The sequence below is a fragment of the Cibotium barometz genome, chromosome 22, assembly GCF_041138505.1.
Source record: "Cibotium barometz isolate CiBa-2024 chromosome 22, ASM4113850v1, whole genome shotgun sequence".
NCBI classification, from domain to species: Eukaryota; Viridiplantae; Streptophyta; class Polypodiopsida; order Cyatheales; family Cibotiaceae; genus Cibotium; species Cibotium barometz.
In genome coordinates, this window is record NC_141067.1 from 30,447,883 (window position 1) to 30,469,567 (window position 21,685).

The following is a 21,685-nucleotide window of genomic DNA, read 5'->3' on the forward strand; positions in this document are numbered from 1 at the left end:
TGTGCACTTTGTGAATGAGGTCATAGAGATTTTACTTCAAGAATTTATGGTAATTCACAAGCGTTATGCACCCTATCATCTCCAGACCAATGGTCAAGCTGAGAGTACTAACAAGATTCTCTGCACAGCACTCACAAAGATTGTTGAGGGACATATGACTGATTGGGAGCAAAAGTTACACTCAGTTCTTTGGGCATAAAGACCAGCCTATAAACCATCTGTGGGCACAACCCCATTTGATCTTGCTTTTGGGCTAGATGCAATTCTTCCCATTGAATTTCTTGTACCTACTTTACAAGTTGCTAAACAATTGGACTGGACTGGTCATGAGCTTTCTCAACGCATTGATGAATTGGAAAAGCTTGATGAGACCCACTTATTGGCGGTAATGGGGATGTATGCCAAAGAGGAGACAAAAGCAATGGTATGATCGAAATGTAACAACTGGCCGATTCAAAAAAGGAGACCTTGTGCTCTTGTACACACTTAAGAAGCATAAGCAAAAGCTCAAGAAACGTGGCCTATGACCGTTTGTGATTAATGAGCTTACTCCAAGTGGTGCAGTGCGTTTAGAGACACTAGAAGGTGAGAAAATGCCTAACTTCATTAATGGGAGTCGTCTCAAGAAATACAATGAACCATTAACTGAAGCCATGCTTCAACAAATGCATGCTGCCCACTCACAGAAAGAAGCACATGACCTACTTAAACGTCACACTCAAGAAGAAGCTAAAGCTAGAGTTGCAAAAGCCAAGGAGCGTCGCAAGGCTTCTGTGTTGACCTTACAGTTGGCTACTGATGAATATGTCAATCCTTTCAATATTCACGTGTGTCTTCATCTTCATGAGACTACCTACTTTGTCTCTGCCTTAATTGACTCTGGTGCAGATTATAATGTTCTCTCATTTGACACATGGGTAGCCTTGGGACAACCAACACATGTGCACATTCCTATTGACTTACAAAGCTTCTCAGGAGAAGATAACCCTATAGAGGGAAAATGTGTCATTATGATATCCATTCAGGATCACCAGATGTTAGTTCCCTTTTATGTGGCTATAAGTCCAAGGCAGTGGTAGAGGTTGTTCTTGGTCGATCATGGTTAAGTGCTACCAATTGTTCATTCAAATTGATTCTGATTGCATCTTGGGATCTGCTGCTCCACGAGTTTTATCATGTCCAAAAGGTGGTAGTTCTACCTTACACAACCCACTTTCAACATCTGCTCTTCAAGCTCCAAGACAAATGATGTGGATAATCGATGAGTCCTCAAGTGAGGGCCATGGCTAGCATGTTCCAACTACTCTAGTCACTGCTCAAAGAAGGCCAGGCAAGAAGGAATCGTCAATTTGGCTACCCAAAGATGCGTACAAACTTGTACCATCTAGCCTAGTTGCTAAACCTAAAAGCATATCTTTTCCAAGCCTAAGCCTCAGATTGTTACTCATTCGGTCCCAAAGCATGTTCTTAAAGCACAGGGCTATTATGAGGGTGCAACAGCTCTTTGGCTTCCCAAATGCCATGGTTTTCTAGAGCCAGAAGAGTGTATCAATAAGATTCCAAAAGCCACTCGTGGTTTTTCATATCATTGGGTGCAAAGGAAATCAACACAACCTCTTCAAGATAGGATAGGTGGTTGTGATAGCACCTACAAATCTCCTTGTGTTGACCTTCCCAAAACATGTATTGAATCACCACCAGTTGTCCCAACTTCTCCTTGTTACACACTTCCAACATCAACTTGTGTACCTATGACAAATCCAACTTGTGTACCATCAACTTGTGTACCTAAGACAAATTAAACTTTACATGAGTCTCCTTTGAGCATAGATTCTAGCACTTCACTGCCTAAATCCTCTTATCTTGCTCAAATTCCTCGACACAATTGCTATCCTTCCCACCTCTTAAGAAGGACATACCCAAAACCAAAGGTAAGGCATTAACACTACAATTGAAGCTCTTTGGTAGATCAGTGTTTGAATAGTCTCACTTTTACTAATGTGGTTCCTTCTACCATTACAGGAGGATTGTGTTCTTTTTGAGATGATCTTATCTACATTGTTTTTGATAGGGATTGTAATGATGGATATGAGTGTATAAAGTTTGAAGTTTCTAAATTTCATTGTTCTACGCCCAGATACCTCCAGATGGATACTTGGCGAGATACATGTCCACCATGCATTGACCCTGATAGTACTCAACCTAAACATCACGGGGGTTATAGTCCTCCTCCTTTTCAAACTCATTCTAGTTACTTTTATGCTCCCTTAGGTGAAATTTGCTATGGGCATCACTTTGTCACTTTATTCTATCAAGAGCATCATCCATTTTCACATTGTCAAGAGTGTGCATGACTCGTATTAGGGGAAGCTTCACACATTTGTTGGCTATGCCGCTCTTACTTTCGACGATATGGCACAGGCTTAATGAAACAAATTGTGGGAATTATACCCCAATGTCATAACCTTCTTGATATGAGAGTACCAGACCGAGGACCAAATCAACGTAGATTACCTGCGGAGGTTCAAGGACAACAATGGAGAGATACATGCACAAATGACTTGCAACCACCTATCTTGCAAGCCCTTCTTCCCCCAGCCTCAACATGTCAATTTTGGATCACTATGAGCACCTATATTGAGCAATTCCAAAATTGACATTGTCTGCTTAACCTTCCCATAGAACCAATGCCATATTTTAGCAAGGTGAGGAAGCACTCCTTCCTCTACCACCTTCTCTAGAGGCCGGCTTTTGTATAGGGTTGTCCTTGCATCTTGAAGTGATTGATACAATCTTTCCAGCAGAAGTGGACACGGCGGATCCACCGCCAGTGCAAGGATAAGCTCATCAACTCCACAATAAGATCAACAAGCCAGGGCACTTTTCTCCCACTGGGTTTTTTTCCTCGGCTATATTCGGTGATTGGCACCAATAATAACAAATTTTATTCTTTTCTTTTCTTGTTTGTTAATAAGACATTTTGCAGAAACACGCTCCAACAGTCCACCTACTGTGCACACAAATTAGGAAGGGGGGAGACATGCAATGCCTACAAAGAGCAAAGAGAAGCAATCTGCACATCAGCAATGCATCAAGATAAACGTGCCACATCAACGAGCACTACGAGACAGGTGTATTCAATACAATGTGATAAGTTACGGGCGCGTGTATGGTCGCACATGTATATGAGTAGTATCGGGCGCGTGTATGGTCGCACATGTATATGAGTAGTATCGGGCGCGTGTATATTGGCATCTAAATTCGTGTGTATACTGGTTTCAGAAACGTGTGTAGTATCAGCGCGGGTATATACATGCAAATATACATGCATTATTACACGCGACCTTTTTCTTAATTCCTTTACAAAATTAAAAACTATTTTCTTTAAACCATCTCATAGTACATTACAGTATATATCATTACATAATCCCACTACATGTATTTACAATAATGAAATATATTCAAAAATAAATCATGAGATGATAATTAAAAGACGACATATACAATAGAAATGTCATCAATTTAGAACGATACAGTGATGGATTGGTTAGGGTTCGATCTCATCTTCAATAAGATCCATCCTTGCCAAACGATCAACATCAATATCCATTTGATCAATTTGTAAGGCTACGATTAAATTTATTCCACTATCGATATTCTGTCCATTGATAATGGTATCGATGTCCTGATCATCCTCATCAACATCACCATCATCCTCAATGGTAGGGTCCTTGCTAGCAACTGCACAGCCACCGCTCGCTCGGCTCCCACACGCCAGCCCTCTGTCGGCTTCCCACACGGCAGCACCTGTGCTTGTCTTCTCTCGACACTTGTCCTTGCTACTCCCACGCTTCTTTAGTTGCCAACCAGCTGCGCCTACCACCTGCTATCCAGCTTCACTCGGCCCTACTACCAACTGCGTTTATCTGCTGTCTGCTGCAGCGCCACACATCAAACACACGGGCCTCTCACCCGTCGGCTCCCAGCTGTATCCACACAGGCGGTGCTCCCCAGCTAGTCTCCCTTACACACGCGGGGCCTCTCACCCGTCTCGGCGCAGCCGAATCCACCAGTCACTGCAACAGAGGCCGTCACCTAGAACCTGCGCTCCTCTGTGCTGGTGACTGCAGCTAGCCACAGCAACACACACGGGGCCCCAGACCTCTCCATTCAACGAGACCCCTCTCCCCTGTCTTTCAACTCGGCGGCCTCCTTCCCTTTTCAACTGCGCTGACTCATCCGCCCTTCTCCATGCTTCGCCAGCCTTCGAGAATCCACGTTGGCAGCAACTCATTGCCTCCACGCCACCTTTCCACGTTCATTTTTCCTATTTTATTTAACTTTGAAAAATGGCCACTATATTATTTCCTTTCAAAGGTACATGGCCCCTCATTGCCCTTTTCTGCCCATGCCCACATACCTCTTCAATTTCAACCTCCAAGTGTCCACTCATTTCTTGGACGTGCACACAATTCAAGTGGCCGTACAGCTAAAACCACCTCCATCTGACCTTACTCCGGGCAGGCCTGTAACAGGCTCAAATCCAAACCGATCCACACTGCACACCTGGCAAGGCATTCCACAGCCAAGTTTCATTCACACCATGCACACGTATGTACACAGGTCAAAAAGATCACTTAGAAAAACGCCTGACATACTTTGCCACCCCCCCAGCCTGCTAGAGCATTCATGCTCAGCAGCAAAAGATAAAACTCAGTAGTCATCCACCAGGATCAAAAGGAAACAGTTCCAACTCAGCATCCCATTTCCCAGCATTTTTCAAACACCATGGCTGCATCACTGCACACCAAACATCAACCATACGTATCAGAAAATCATTTCCATTCACTGACTCTGACCACACAACATCATCTTCAAGCCGTTGCTCTTCACTCACAACAGACCTTCTCTTCTTCAAAATCTGTAACATTCCAGCATTTAGCATCCCATCCATCAATACCAATGAAGGCCAGATCCCAGCATCTTGAACTTTCTCCACACAAAAATCCACATCCTCTCCAATGGCAGTGTCTACAAGCACTTCCAGCTCTTGTATTTCAGGCATCTCCTCACAACCATACAACTCACCTGGTTCAGAATCCTTGTTATCCAGGGACTTTGCCTTTAGCATCTCAGCAACCCGCAAAGAAGCCTTTGCCATGCTCTCGACCACATCAGCATCCATCTCTATCTCTGGTTCCTGCTCATCAAGGCTAGCAACTGCCCGCATATCATCCTCAGGCATACTACTCTCCTCACAACGCTCTTCATCAGCCAGATCTACATGCATACCTTCTTCAGTGTTGCCAACCCCCCTGGTATCATTGTCCAAAGACTCCTCAGCACATAATGCATCAAATGGAAAAACATCCATACCTTTCATTGCAGGTACCAGACCATCATCAAGCTGTCCACGAAAATCCAAGCTAATAGGATCTTCCTCCATGCTTACCACATCCGCATCACAAGCCATCTTCACTTCATCAGAAGTCTCTACCCCATCCTCCTCCCTTTCTGTATTTGACAGAATCATCCTCAAAGCATCCTGTATCCAGCTCCTCTTCCTTCTTATCATCAGCCAATCCCAAATCCAAAGAAGAATCCACTGGCAACTCCTTGTCTGCACTTTGTTCCTTCACCTGCTTCTCATCCACCTGCACATGCTTTTCAAACTTTGGAAAAAAATCAGAAGGCATATAAAACATACCCCTTTGCACCTATATCGGCCTTTGAGGCTCCTGTCTAATCAAACCTTGCATAGGACTCTTATCCACCTCAACCAAATTTACCTGCTTATCTCTCACAGACACAACACCTTCATATGGATAAATACCCATCTCCATCTGCTTCAAAACCTTGCCTTCCTTTTCCCTAGCAATGCTAACAGCATCATCAAATGACCTAGGATTCTTCAACTCAACCCTGACCCTCAAAAGGGGTAGCAAACCATCAATAAACAAGCTCTTTTTCAAAAACATAGGAGGAACTTCCTGCTTCAATGTCACACACCACTTATCCCACAAACATGTAAATACCTTCACAAAATCATCCAGTGATTGCCCATGTACCTGCTTCAAGATGCTCAACTCCTGCCAAAGCACGCCAGAATCCTCCACTTGCTGAAAACGCTCCAAAAGGCCTTCTTTCAACCTGTCTAAGGTCAAAACACCAGCATCCTTTGCTTCAAAATCCTTAAACCAGCTTTGGGCATCTCCCTTCAAAAAAATCCTTATCAGCCTCAGAACCTGCTCTTCATCCGTGACATGATTGCTAATGCATGCCAACTCCGTCTGCTCCAAAAAGTCACACACATCTTCACCCTTCCTGCCATGAAACTCCGGATAAGACCACATCATGACAACCTGTACCAGTCCCTAAGCTCTCCTTAGTGGAACACACGCCAAAGCACAACGCGAGAGTTATCCTCAGTCAAACAATGCCAGAGCAACTCCTCAGTGGAATAATACCAAGAAAGAGCCACTCCTCAGTGGGGGCACCAGAAGGATGTGAGGTGAAAAAAAAGGAAGAAAAGCCTGCCTCTATAGCCCTTCCACCTCGCAAACTTGGAAACACTACCACGAACGGGGGCACCACCAGCTCCTCTAGCTGGAAAGAAAATCACTCTCTCACTCTACACCACTCTCCCACACCAAACAGACAACACAATCCAAAACCTATATTTTAGTAAAAATCTTCATCTTTACAGAGTTGGACATCTAAGATGTCCTCTAAACCATCCTCATCCAAAACCCATTCACAATTTGACCATTCCCCCTCATCTATATAGATTACTACAGACCAATAACTAGAGCAACTATTGGAGAATACAATTTCAAAGGGTGAAGGATCCTCAAAACAAATCTCATCGATATCGGGACCTAATTCTAAGATTAAATACATGATGGTAAAGAACACTCCACAATATATGTATGTACCCGATGGTCACCTTAGCCCGTATAGCTTTTCCTTTGTTTGCTCCAATCACTAGCCCTGTTTTTTCACAAAAAAACTGGCCACTGTCTTGGTTGCTATCTGACCTTCCAGTCGGCCACCTTCACATCTCACCAGGTTCTGCAGCTCTTTACCTGCATCCACGGCTCTCTCCTCCTCTCAGTGTGCTACAGCCCCCCCAACCAAAAGCAACACCTCTGTCCTTCACTCCCAGGCGGCTCCCTCCACGTCGCTAGCCTCTCTACCTGGTGTCCTTGCCAGCAACTGCACAGCCACCGCTCGCTCGGCTCCCACACGCCAGCCCTCTGTCGGCTTCCCACACGGCAGCACCTGTGCTTGTCTTCTCTCGACACTTGTCCTTGCTACTCCCAAGCTTCTTTAGTTGCCAACCAACTGCGCCTATCTAGCTTCACTCGGCCCTACTACCAGCTGCATTTATCTGCCTGCAGCGCCACACATCAAACACACGGGCCTCTCACCCGTCGGCTCCCACCTGTATCCACACAGGCGATGCTCCCCAGCTAGTCTCCCTTACACACGCGGGGCCTCTCACCCGTCGGCTCCCAGCCGAATCCACCAGTTCACTGCAAAATAGAGGCCGTCACCTAGAACCTGCGCTCCTCTGCGGTGGTGGCTGCAGCTAGCCACAGCAACACACACGGGGCCCCAGACCTCTCCATTCAACGAGACCCCTCTCCCCCGTCTTTCAACTCGGCGGCCTCCTTCCCTTTTCAACTGCGCCGACTCATCCGCCCTTCTCCATGCTTCGCCAACCTTCGAGAATCCACGTTGGCAGCAACTCATTGCCTCCACGCCACCTTTCCACGTTCATTTTTCCTATTTTATTTAACTTTGAAAAATGGCCACTATATTATTTCCTTTCACACCAAGTCCAAGGTACATGCCCCCTCATTGCCCTTTTTTGCCCATGCCCACATACCTCTTCAATTTCAACCTCCAAGTGTCCACTCATTTCTTGGACGTGCACACAATTCAAGTGGCCGTACAGCTGAAACCACCTCCATCTGACCTTACTCCGGGCAGGCCTGTTAACAGGCTCAAATCCAAACCGATCCACACTGCACACCTGGCAAGGCATTCCACAGCCAATTTTCATTCACACCATGCACACGTATGTACACAGGCCAAAAAGATCACTCAGAAAAACGCCTGACAATAATCACCATCACCATCAGCCATCACCATCACCATCAGCCAAACCCTAAGATCCATCTCTAGGGACATCCGAGAACTCCTCCTGGCTATTAGCAAAAATTGCAAAAAACAAAGAGACCAAAATAAAAACTCAAGTCTCAAACAGATTCAAAAGAGAGTGTCAAAAGTGCAAAGATAAAGGTTGAACGAAAAACTCTGATGCAAGATTGCAAAAGAGAGCTCAAAACCGCATGGTCTTCAATTAGTGATGAAAGTCTCCTCTAGCTCCTCTACAGCTGATTATAGTATTTCTATCCTCCTTAAACTTGAATAAGGCTTACGTCTACCCTCTCACACGATAATCATATGCATATCTAAAAAATCATAAAGTTTTCTCCTGGCATTCTCCAAATTTTTAGATGATGATGCTTTCTTCAGTGCTTTACTGATTCCATAAAACTTCCCAATCAAATCAACCATATAATGATATTTTCATTTATCCCCTTATGACAAGGTGTACACAATAAGGAGCAAGAAGATGTCTTATGATCCCTCTCTAAGCAAATGCCACACTTATTTTTCCGCTCCCTGCTTCACGCAATCAAGTGTCTTCTACTCATTAAATTGTAAGCCTTTGTGTGGCACACGAAACCCTCTCTTCAATACACTCAAAATATACTCCTTTTTGGAATCATCTTTACTTGAATCGATGCCCCAAATATATCTGCAAATGAGGTCTACCAGCATGCGTGCTATCACCCCCTTTCCCTTGTGATCCTCAGTAATTCTCCCAACATGCGTGCTATTACCTACATTTCCTTGTAAATGAGATCATATATTAGCACAGTATCATCTTCACTCATGATGGTTTATAAACAAAGACACTATCTGGGTATGATTTCTTGAGGGCCTAATGAGGATCTATTGCCACCCCCCCAAGATAACCCCCTACCACGACCTCCCCCCACCATGATGAGAAGAGACACACCTCCGATCACCCAAGGAGGTCCCATGATGTCATCAGGTAGGTGCTACAAGCATAAAATGGGAAGTGGGAGAATCGCAGTCAACACAAGAAGGCTCAAAACTGACATATAAGAAGAGACTAGTGCTACCAATTTTTGTGAGAATGGCACTAGAGTTTGTAACTTAATGACAGCACCAACCATGAGAGTACCATCATAGGAGTAGGATTAATTACATGTAATAGCAATCAAGGGTGGAGCAAAGAATTTCCACACACTTGACATACATAATGGTGTGTGAGACTCATGTGGCCATCTATGAGAGCCGCTCCAAGTTAGAATCATCGGTGATGGGCCACCATAAATGTGGAGGTGGTTCTAGAGTACTTCTACTAGGATACTCCCATGGCTACATAGTCTATATCGTAACAAGTATAGTTGTTACATGCTAAGGTGGTTCTAGAGTACTTCTCCTAGGATACTCCCATGGCTACATAGTCTCTTTAGGATACTCCCATGGATACATAGTCTCTTAGGATACTCTAGCTACATAGTCTATATAAATCTAAAAGAAAAATGAACATAAGAATGCAATGCCATATGAATGAAATGAACATAAGAGCCTTATGTATGCATACATAGAGCTACTAGGCAATATGTATGTATGCATACATAGATCTATTATGTATGCGTACATAGAACTACAAGCCTCTACATAGAGCTATAAGTCTCTATGCATGCATTCATGGATCTATGTAAGTATAGAGCTCATTAATAAAACTTTGTACATAGACTAATGCATAAAGCAATGCATAGAGAAATGCATAGAGCTATGTATAAAGTTCTTGTATCTCTATGTATGCATGCATACTAGCTCTATCTATGCATGTATATATATGTATATATAGATTCTTGTATCTCTATGTATGCATGCATACTAGCTCTATCTATGAATGCATACATAGAGAGCTACAAGGATCTATGACAATGTATGCATGCATAGAGCTCATGCATAAAGCTCTATGAGTAGAGCAACACAAAAAGTAATGTATAGAGAAATTTATAAAGCTATACATAGTGCTATGCATGTATACATAGAGCCTTGTAGCTCTATGTATGCATAAATAGAGCCTTGTAGCTCTACGTATCCATGTATAATAGCTATATGTATTCATACATAGATCCATTATGCACGCATACATAGAGCTACAAGGCTCTATGTATGCATGCACAACTCTATTTATGCACAGAGCTCATGCGCATAAAGCTCTATGTGAAGGACAAGACATAAAGAAATGTATGCAAGAATGCATAGAGTTGTGCATAGAACTATGCACGTATAGACAAAGCTATTATACATGCATACATAGAGCTACAAGGTTATTTGTAAGCATGCATAGCTCTATGTATGCATAGAGTTTATGCATAAAACTCTTTGCATAAGAAAATGCATAGAGCTATAAATAGAGCATACATAGAGCTATTATGCATGCATACATAGAGCTATTATGCATGCATACATAGAGCTATAAGGCTCACCCATTACCGATGTGTTTGTTCTGATGTTATATACTTAGACTTCTTTTTTGGTTTGGAAGATCTAATCACAGATATGCATGTTGATAAAACCATCAGGATATATGAAGGTATATACGTTGACAACATTAGCTAGGATTGTTACCGATGATATTTTTAACATTTTATTTTCAAAAAACTATCGGTAACTTCATCAGGGCCAGAATGCCCCAACCTAGCCAAAATGGCCCAACCTATCCCATTCTGCCACACTTGCACCTAGCAAGAGGTGTACCCTAGTATATAGAGAGACAAATATCATTAAAAAGACAAACATTACATGAAATAATGCCGATTTTATTAATTTATGTGCAAATATTTTTGTACAAAAAATGTGAGCTATGTTGTAACAAAAAACATGAGCATAGCTTAGTAAGTAAAAAAATGTACGTATAGGAGGGCCCTACCCTACTCCTTATCACCATCTCCACCTTTCCCATGTTCTCCCTCATTGGAGAGCATACATAGAGATATAGATAGAGCATACATAGAGCTACAAGGCTCTATGTATGCATGCACACTAGAGCTCTATGTATACATAGAGCTATTATGCATGCATACATAGAACTACAAGGCTCTATGTATGCATGCACACTAAAATAGGTTGACCAATTATCGATGTGTTTGTTCTGATGTTATATACTTAGATATATTTTCTGGTCTAGAAGCTCTTGTCATTGATATACACGTCAATAAAACCTCGCGATATATGTAAGTATATACATCGAAAATAGTCAAGATTGTTACCAAAGATATCTTTAACATTTTATTTTTAAACTATCGGTAACTTAATTGGGGCTAAAATGTGCCAACCTAGCCAAAATGGCTCAACCTATCCCATTTTGCCACACTTGCACCTAGCCAATTTTATTACTTTATGTGCAAGTATTTTTGTACAAAAAATGTGAGCTATGTTGTAACAAAAAACATGAGCATAGTCAGTAAGTACAAAAAATGTATGTATAGGAGGGGTGGCCTACACTACTTATCACCATCCCCACCTTCTCCCTCACTATTTTTACATGCCTCCTCTTCCATGTCATTGCATTAAAGAGAATGTGGGGGAGAGAGAGCTTGATTTCCCTTTTGCAAGCAAACACACACACACAAGAGAGATGGATGGATGAATTTTCTTCTATCTTTTTCTCTTCTCTAAAACCATATAACTAAAAGATAAGAGTACATACACAAAGGGAAAGTACTCTCCTACAACAACATACAAAGTAGTTAGTCTATATTATGAACTCGACTATATGAGTTGGCGCTATAACTATGCCATAACTCTAGTACTCCAAAGTGATTGTCACATAGCCTATCATCCACTAGTGGCATATCGACCATAATCTCACCAACCATGCCAACGACATAACTGCGAAAGCTATCACCCAAGTGGGTCATCAATTTCCACCGTAGCACGAGCCAATACATGTGTTTCCTTACACCCGGTTCCAATCCTTGAATGCCTTTATGCCTTTATGCCTGTTGGAGTGGCATTCTCTTTAGACAACTCAAGAGGCTCCTCATTGTCTCCTTTGACATATAGTCTCAAAATCCTTTACCCATAAGAAAATTGGTCATTTTGAACTTCCAAGTATGGAATTTGCTCTTGTCCAGTTTCTCATTAACAATCTGATTGATTCCGTCTTACCAAACATGTTTTCTTACAAATAATAAAAAAACTACAACATACAATTTCTATATGCAACCTGTAACACAACAATATCGTCTATGACTATTGTAGCGATACTTCAACATAACTTGTAGGTCACCAGGATCTGATCAAATTACATGTGCATACACCCAATGTTAACAATACATGTGTAAACACTGTTTGCACTCCCAAAATGCACCATTGCACAGCAATAATAACCAGATTTTTGCCAGAGATAGGTCTCAGCTAGAACTTCCCAAAACTGCCAAAATTACCTTACAGTGACAAAACGGAGTCCAACACATGACCAAAATGCATTTATGCCACAAAGGTTTAATACAAATTTTTCCGTACCACACACAAGCCTATGAAGAGAGCTCCATAATCAGAGATGTGTAGCTCCTGGAGCAACCAAGGGGTGTTGTACCTAACCAAGAAGGGAAAGAGATGGCGATGCTCTTACTCGTGTACCGTTTCCTTGTTTGTTTTTTCTTGCCTCTTGCTTGCCTCCTTAGGTCTCACATGAACTAGAACTCCGATACCATAAAGAGAATGTGGGGGAGAGAGAGAGAGATCGATTTTCCTTGCAAACAAGCACACACGCACACACACACACACACAAGAGAGTGCAGGACACAAGATAGATGGATGGCTGAATTCTCTTCTATCTTCTTCTAACACTGTTGTGAGCAAAATAGGTAATTGACGAGGGTTACCTAAAAATACTCCCTCCCAAAATGTGTGAAATCTTAAAAATAGCTTAAAAACAAAGTTCTTTGAAAACACATCTAGAATTCCATGTATAAATTTCAAAAATACATGAATTTTGCTATTTTTTTCAAGATTGAGAACACGTGTGACCTTCATAGATTTATAAACTGCTGTTGTTTGTGACATAAAAATATACTTGACTTACAAAATGACATAGAAGTCTACATAACTTAAAGAAATATCAATCTTTTTCAAATAAAAATTTATTTTATACATTTAATGAATGTAAGATACTTTTTTTAATGGACTTTCTTGGGACAAATTCTACCACTATGCATAAATATGCACACTATTTAAGCACTCAAAAAACATTAGAATACATAATAATATAAGTTTCATAATTTATGAAAAAATCTACAAACATCCTTGTGTCTATTTCTAGACCCAAATAGTAAAGCCTTTAATATATACTTACCTTGATCACAATTTGCATGACATAATTATTTGCTCTATTATTTACAAGAAGATAGTGGGCATGATATACAACCAATGCTAAGAGTTTAAACAGGTTAACTTATAGGTGTGCAAAGGTAGACTTATATTCATATATATATGTAGAAGATGGTAGCTATGGAGGCTCTAAGTAAACCTAAGCATGTTAGAAGAGTAGAAAATTGAAATATTTTTTCAGCAGGACAATCTTAGAGCCTATAGCCTATGGGTGTAAATTTTGACCCACATAGGCATTTATTTTCATGAAGGAAATTTTTGTTATGTAATATGGATAAGGGTGGCGAGAAGAAATTTTAGCCTATATCATGTGCATATGTGGTGGTGGCAAAAATTCATAGTATGCATATGTTGATGTTTGATCCAGATAGCCATTATCATGAACATAGGTGATGGTATATCTAAGAGTACTGTAGGAATGAGCTCTAGTTATAATTATTTAGAGTACATGTGAAAGATGGTATGTCGAAGGGTAGTGTAGAATGAACTTTGGTTATAATTATTTGGACATGCAAAGGATGTTGAGAGATGCAATCTTTGCTCGTGACCTTGTCTTTGTGTACAAAGAGAACAGAGAGAAGCTTAGGGATTTTTGAATGGTGGTAGAGAAGAGCTTGGAGCTTCACAACAATGACGGTAGATTCAAGGTCCCCTATGGTAGAGAGCATACTACTGTACATAGACATGGCAGAGTCCAGGCTCACATGCACCCCCCTCCTCGACATAGATGGTTGCACCACGTGTATTTGCTTATAGTTCTTCAGCTTTAAAATTGAATTGTAGAACAAAAATTAAGATTGGCAAATCAATCCACTCGTGGTATTCCAAATCAATGGCACATTTGGATTAAAACTAATGGATTACAGGTCATCATGGATTATCTCATCTAGCTCTTCTGTAATCTTGATTTTTTGGCATCTACTATGTAGCGATAATATTTATGATACAAAGGCTACATGATTACATAGACAGGCATTTTTTTTAATGACCTCCTCTCAAATTTGTAGTCAAAGGTTGCGACCGTATGTGTTTTTCAGGTCCTTAGCTGTAAACCTATGTTCTACTTATATCACCTAATCTTAGGTATATTTTTTCTTTAATTCTATAATTTATAAGTTTTTTTTAAAAAAATTTATGATTTTATTGGCTACTATCTACTATTTGGAATGAGCTTTTACAGATTTATTGGTGATAAAAATAAAAATAATTCTCATAAAAAATATAAAAATACTTCAAAGTTAAGAAAAATAGCCCCCTAAAAGTTGATGTTTTGCATCAAAGTTGATGCAAAACATCAAAGATCCACTTATCTTTTTTCGGAACATAGATACTAAAAACTTTACTAGTGCATATAAGGCCCTCAATGTATTATTTAGGGAAGCAATAAATTATGCTAATTTTTAAGAAAGCAATAGGTTACACTTAGAATGGATAGAATTTTGTATTATCCAAGAGAGATTAGAACTAACCAATTTTAGGAGAGGAACCATTTACGATTCTACCAAAGAAGAATTATCTTAGACATGCAAGTAGATGACTGACTTATTGGATGACTCATTTCTGGTCAATGATGAAACTACCAAGTATTTTCCATTCTTATCTTTGTTGTCAATTCTATATGGTTATGGGAAACCTCATTCTAGGAAGTATTTTTTATTGTTATCCTTGCTATAAGTTCTACATGGTTGTGGGGAACCCTAGTATTTACGTTGAAATTTATTTACTGTATTTTATAAAAAAATTATTAGTGAATACATTTGATTTGAGAATATAAAAGAAGTTTTATGATTTTTCATTTTTTAGTTTTTTATTGCAATCTTTGTACTATTTCCTATATCTTTAAACACGTTCTTAAAAGGGAATTCATTACCATCCGTAGAAGGATATGACGGACTATCGATAAATTCAGTAGATGATGATGAGCCCTCTCATGTTCTATTAATTGATTATCAATGACATCATCGCCCCAACAACATTTACATTCTGAGTATGTCTGTGATTAGACTCTAGCAGTGGTGAAATTATCACCTTCTTTCATTTCTTCCTCAACATGTTTATCTTTAAATATGTGTTTTCTTCAAGGTGCAACTTGTATTACATACCACCGTAACCGTATTGTTTTTTTGATAAATCTAGTTAAAAGATTACTTGCTCTATATTATAAGATCTATTGTGTTTTTCTCATTCTATAATGCATAAAAGAAAAATGATACACCTTTTTTTTTAAAATTGTTACCTTCTCATGATGTTATGCGGTACAAATGTATCATGACTATCTATCCACAACTTTGTTGAGTAACTAGCAAAGAATCCACTTTGTTGAGTAACTAACTTTGTTGAGTTACTAACTTTGTTGAGTAACTAGCAAAGAATCCACTTTTATCTCTTTTGATTGTTGCACTTGGACCATTGTAGACCACTATTAACCATTGAACATCAAGAATGAATAGGCCTAATTTCCTAAATCTTACTTAATGATATCTTGTATGACTCCACATTAAGGGCAAGCATTGCACACTGTTGTCATCACCACAAGATCACCAAAGAGGAAGGTGGAAGCAAGCACCATGACGATCGAATGATGATGGCCTAAGGAGTGCGGATGGTTGCCTACGTGCCTACCTATACGCGAACACACCCTTAGTATAAGATGTCCCCAAGAAGATTTGAACCCTAAACCTCCCGTAGAAAGTCCAAAGTCTTATCCACTAGGTTGCCGCCTTGCAGACATTTGCAATGTAATTTGGAAACACGAGATAAGTTCTTTCAAAGTAGTGTGGACACATGTTCTCTTTCTCTTCAATGTAATTTGGAAACACAAGATTAGTTCTTTCAAGGTAGTGTGAACAAATGTTTTCCCTAAAACCAACCTAGCCCATGCTACGTGTCATAACACCTTAATTGTTACAATGCCATTCCAATAATAGGATGGTGAACATAAAAATAGACAACACCAAGGGAGTTTTCCTCATACCTCTTCTATTTGAAAGAAAGCAGGAAGGGAGTTTCGAAACAAACACTTGCTTGGTACTGGTGAAGATTATAATAGACAACACCAAGAGAGTCTTCTCATACACATCTCCCCTTTTAAAGAAGACAGAAAGGAGAGTCTTCTCATACACATCTTCCCTTTGAAAGAAGACAGAATTAAGGAGAGACTTGTCATGCACATCTTCCCTTTGAAAGAAAGCAGGGTAGGAGTTTATACAAACAAACACTTTACTGGTTGTACATTTACCAAACTACCAGTCGAATGAATTGTCGTAGCTGCCACCACTATTGTCGAATTGTGGAAGTTTGGAGGAGGTAGCGATTACAATTAATTAAAACATCATTAGCAGAACATTAATTGATAAGCATTAATTAGATGTTACTCAGATTGAAGACGCCATCGTTCACATAGCAGAAGCAGGAGCTACGCTCGTAGTTGATGAATCGTTATTGATTGATTGTATCGATTGACGGTTACATTTATATACAAGTATAAGCTCCCATTCATTTGCATCACTTCGTGATGGGCGTTCACACTCGTATAGGGACACGAGCATTAATTCCAACACTCCCCCTTAATGCGAATGTCCGCATGAGGGTGAATGAGGAAATGTGATGTGTGCATTATTAATATTTATAATTATCGTTAGTAAAAGGGCACGTGGTGAGACCGTAGACTTGAGGGAAAAAACAAAAACACGGACGTTTTGTGCCTGCTTCGTACGCCGATGCCTATTGACAGGCAAGTGATGGCCACGACAGGAAGATGAAGGACACGATAATAACAATGATACGGGTGCTGTGCATGCACAAGAGAAAGTGGGGTTGGCGTGGGATTGGCACAGAAGCGAAAAAGGATGGTTGGCGCTGCTTGGAGGGGTTGTTGGCACCCTTAAGAAAGGCTTAATAGCCAGTTTGCTAAGGTAAAGGCGGAGGTGGTGCTGAGGCGGCGTGCATAGAGGCTTTGGTTGGATTGCGAAGGTGGCGGAGGCGATGCAGGCCCACACAGGCTCTTCAGAAACGCAGGCGATGATACCATGTGGAAGTTTGGAGGAGGTAGCGATTACAATTAATTAAAACATCATTAGTAGAACATTAATTGATAAGCATTAATTAGATGTTACTCAGATTGAAGACGCCATCGTTCACACAGCAGAAGCAGGAGCTACGCTCGTAGTTGATGAATCGTTATTGATTGATTGTATCGATTGACGGTTACATTTATATACAAGTATAAGCACCCATTCATTTGCATCACTTAGTGATGGGCGTTCACACTCGTATAGGGACACGAGCATTAATTCCAACATTGTCGTAACTGCCACCACTATGGTCTAATGAATTGTCGTAAATGCCACCACTATTGTCGACAGAGTTGTCGACGTAGCTGCCACTGCCATAGTCGAGTGAATTGTCGTAGTTGCCGCTATGGTCGAATGAATCGTGGTAAATGCCACCACTATTGTCGACAGAGTTGTCGAGGTAGCTACCACTGCCATAGTCGAATGAATCTTCGTAGTTGCCGCTATGGTCGAATGAATTGTGGTAAATGCCACCACCACTGTCGACAGAATTGTCGACGTAGCTGCCACTGCTATAGTCGAATGAATTATTGTCGTAGTTGCCACCATTGTGGACGGAGCTGTGAGGATACGAGTTTGGGTTGTAGAAGCAATTTTGGAAGGCCTCATTCACAGCTCTCTGGGTAGCTGCCACCGCTACTGTCTCTATGAGCCGAGTACCGGATTGCGAACCGGAAGCTGGAGGCGTTGGCTGATGGTAACTCGAGAAACGAGGAGGCGCATTAGCTGCGGAGGGTGCTCTCCCCTGGCGCATTGGGGCCTGCGATTCACCATAACCCCTTGCCAACGGATGCCGAGTACCGAGTTGCGAACCGGAGCTTGTACTGGCGTCGGCCGCCTTTGGCCGTCACTACGAGGAGGAACATTAACGGAGCGCCCTGCTCCTTGCTCGCGCATCGGGGCCTTCGATGGATAATCCCTTGCGAGCGGATGTCGAAGATTTGCGCACGACAGATGAAGATCAAATTTACAGACCGGGCAATGATATACCCATCTCGTTCCGATTGCGCTGCAAGCGTCGCACCAGAATGAACTACTGTCGTAGGGCGGCTTCAGCAGCAGCTCCAGGCGATGCTGGGGGTGTTGACGATGCAGAGGGCGGCGTGGAAGTGATGCACACACAGGGTGAAGGTCGAAATTGCAGCTTCTGCAGCTATAGACGAAACCAAGGACGCGTTGGCCGCACGCGTTGCATGAGATCTGTCGAAGTTCTGCTGGACCGGTACTATTGTGAAGGGAAAGGCGGAGGTGATGAGGGTGAGCCCAGTGGAGGAGACTTGAGGGAGGTGCGTTGTTCGTTGCACAGGCGGGGTGGACATGGAATTGGTAGTCGGAGCATTCGTGTACAGGTCCTGAGCCTTGAATATAGCAGACGTTGCAGATGAAGCTCGGATGCGATGTGTAAGTGAGCTTATGGATCATTGATGCAGCTAGTGAAGCGAAGCGCGTCGGCGCCTTCGATGGATAATCCCTTGCGAGAGGATGCCGAAGATTTGCGCACGACAGATGAAGGTCGAATTGACAGACCCGGCAATGGTATACCCATGTCGTTCCGGTTGCATTGCAGGAGTTGCACCGGAATGAACCGCTGCCGTAGGGCGGCGTCAGCAGCAGCTCCAGGCGATGCTGGGGGTGTTGAAGATGCAGAGGGCGGCGTGGAAGTGATGCACACACAGGGTGAAGGTCGAAGTTGCAGCTTCTGCAGCTATAGACGAAACCAAAGACGCGTTGGCCGCAGGCGTCGCATGAGATCTGTCGAGGTTCTGCTTGGGAAAGGCGGAGGTGACCAGTGGAGGAGACTCGAGGGAGGTGCGTTGTTCGTTGCACAGGCGGCGTGGACATGGAATTGGCAATCGGAGCATTCGTGGACGGGTCCTGAGCCTTGAATACAGCAGACGTTGCAGATGAAGCTCGGATGCGAGGTGTAAGTGAGCTTATGGATCATTGACATTGTTGCAGCTAGAGAACTAGCGGAAAGCTTGATGAGGGCAAGGGCGCACGCTTAGCTTGGAGCTTGCAAAACCAGCGGAGCTTGGAGCCCAGCACTCCCAGCAGCTAGATTTAATCTTCTTTTGCAGGCATTCGTGAGGGGAGCTTTCGCGTCGTTGAACGAGTCCATTGCGCGTTGTCAGTGCAAGAAAAGGGATGAGTAGCTTGACACATCTTAGATGGGCCAAAACAAATTAGATACAAACGAGTAGCTTGACCCATCTTGGATGGGCCAAAAACAAATCTCTTATATATATATATATGTATGAGTACAGCACAAACTCCCAACAACTTGCAAGACGATTTGAAGGTTGCAAGTTATATATATGTATATGTATATATATATATATATATGTATGTATGTACATGTATGTATATATATATATATAATTTTAACTATGATTTTTTTATATACATACACATATGTATGTGTGTGTATATATAATTTTAACCATGATTAATCCAATTTCTTTAAAAAGGTTTCGTCAACCTAAAATGACAGGAGATGCCATTCCTTGCTGGATCCAACCAACTAGCCTTTATGTTATTTAAGGACTCAATTTTATTAGATAGACCACTCCTAGAGCTCATGCCCTTGCTATATTGACTAATAGTTTTAATCCATTGAAACTCCTAGGGCTCATGCTCTCGCTATATTGACCTCGGGGAGTGCACTACGAAGGAACCCTATGTATCACAAGCATTCAAGGGGTATAATTCAAAAAACCCCTTACCTATGAAATTTTAATGAATAAAATGACCCCTTTTTCTTTATGGATTTTTGGTTTTTCCTTCAAAAAACCCCTTTTGTAAATTTCTCTTAGAATTTGAAATTAAAGAACTCACGTGGTATACTTACATATTTTTAGGTGGACCCTCCGAGATATTGACTAATAGTTTTGATAAATAAAATGAGTCCATAAGACCTCGAATCAATACTATGGTTCAATATAGCGAGTATATGATCAGGGCAAGGGTGGCGAAAAGGATCCAAACTATATAACAAGATCTTGGAGCTTACCACTTCATAGATTTAATCTGTATTTGTAGGCATTTGTGAGATGGGAATTAGCATCGTTGAACGAGTCCATTATGCATTGCGAGTCACCACTCTCTATATAAAAAAAGGATTACTTTGTATTACAGTGCTAGAATTTGAAGATTTTGTGACATTCTTCCCTGTGCTAAAATTTTAAGGTTACAACTTTCCATAGCCTTCTACATATACATATAAATATATGTGGATGGCATTACTTTCATTAGGAAAAATTTGGACTATAAAAGGAACCCCTAAGAAGAGCCATGTCATCACTTTTCTAGAAAAAAATAAGGCCATGTGTGAAACTTATAAAACCTCCACATGTGAAACATTGGACAGCTTTTGAAAAGTAGATTCTAAATCTATTACCTTCGACAAATTTGGAATTGATATGCTCAAGTTAGGCTTTCCCTAGTAAAAGGTCGATTCTAACGATTGTAACAACGATTGGATGAATCCTTACGAATAAAATTAATAAATTTTGTATCTTCAAATCTCCAAAATATGAAAATGGGTTGATAGACATAAAGCGACACATATGGAAAGAACATGCTATCTGAAGGGTTTTCAAGAGAAGACATCAATATCTTCCATACCCACCTAATCTTGCATATCTCTCCATAGATATAACACCTAGATGTCTAGAGAATAATCTTAGTAAAGCAAGGAAGAGATAATGGTGAAAGGATTAGCACAAGCAAGAGATAGAGTTTACAAGAGGATGCAACTAGCATGTAAGTAAGTAAGTAAGTTGAAGCACATACATAACCTTATTTAAATATTTTTCTCATATTATTGATAGTTTTTTTCTTACATGTTTATTGTAGTATCATAAATTTTGAGCATTATGGTCCCATGGTTGTCAGTTTTCCATTGAGCATATAGATAAGAGAAGAAAGACCTTTGATTTTCGTTAACTTTCGAGACAAGAGTCGAGTGAGTGTTAGTGATATAACTCTTCTCACCTCCAATCTTGATTATTGTGGAAATATAAAAGATATCATGAATGTACGATTTAGGTAATTTGACATATTCATTCTTGATGTTCAATGGTTAATAGTGGTCT

General features: G+C 41.1%; 1 protein-coding gene across 1 annotated transcript; it reads right to left on the minus strand.

Annotated features, from left to right (window-relative positions):
- Nucleotides 1-17,852: 17,852 nt before the first annotated feature.
- LOC147626529 (uncharacterized) lies at nucleotides 17,853-19,603 on the minus strand. Its single transcript, XM_086816944.1, has one exon. The coding sequence runs from the start codon at nucleotides 19,431-19,433 to the stop codon at nucleotides 18,237-18,239; it is 1,197 nt and encodes a 398-aa protein (XP_086673070.1). The 5' UTR covers nucleotides 19,434-19,603; the 3' UTR covers nucleotides 17,853-18,236.
- Nucleotides 19,604-21,685: the final 2,082 nt, after the last annotated feature.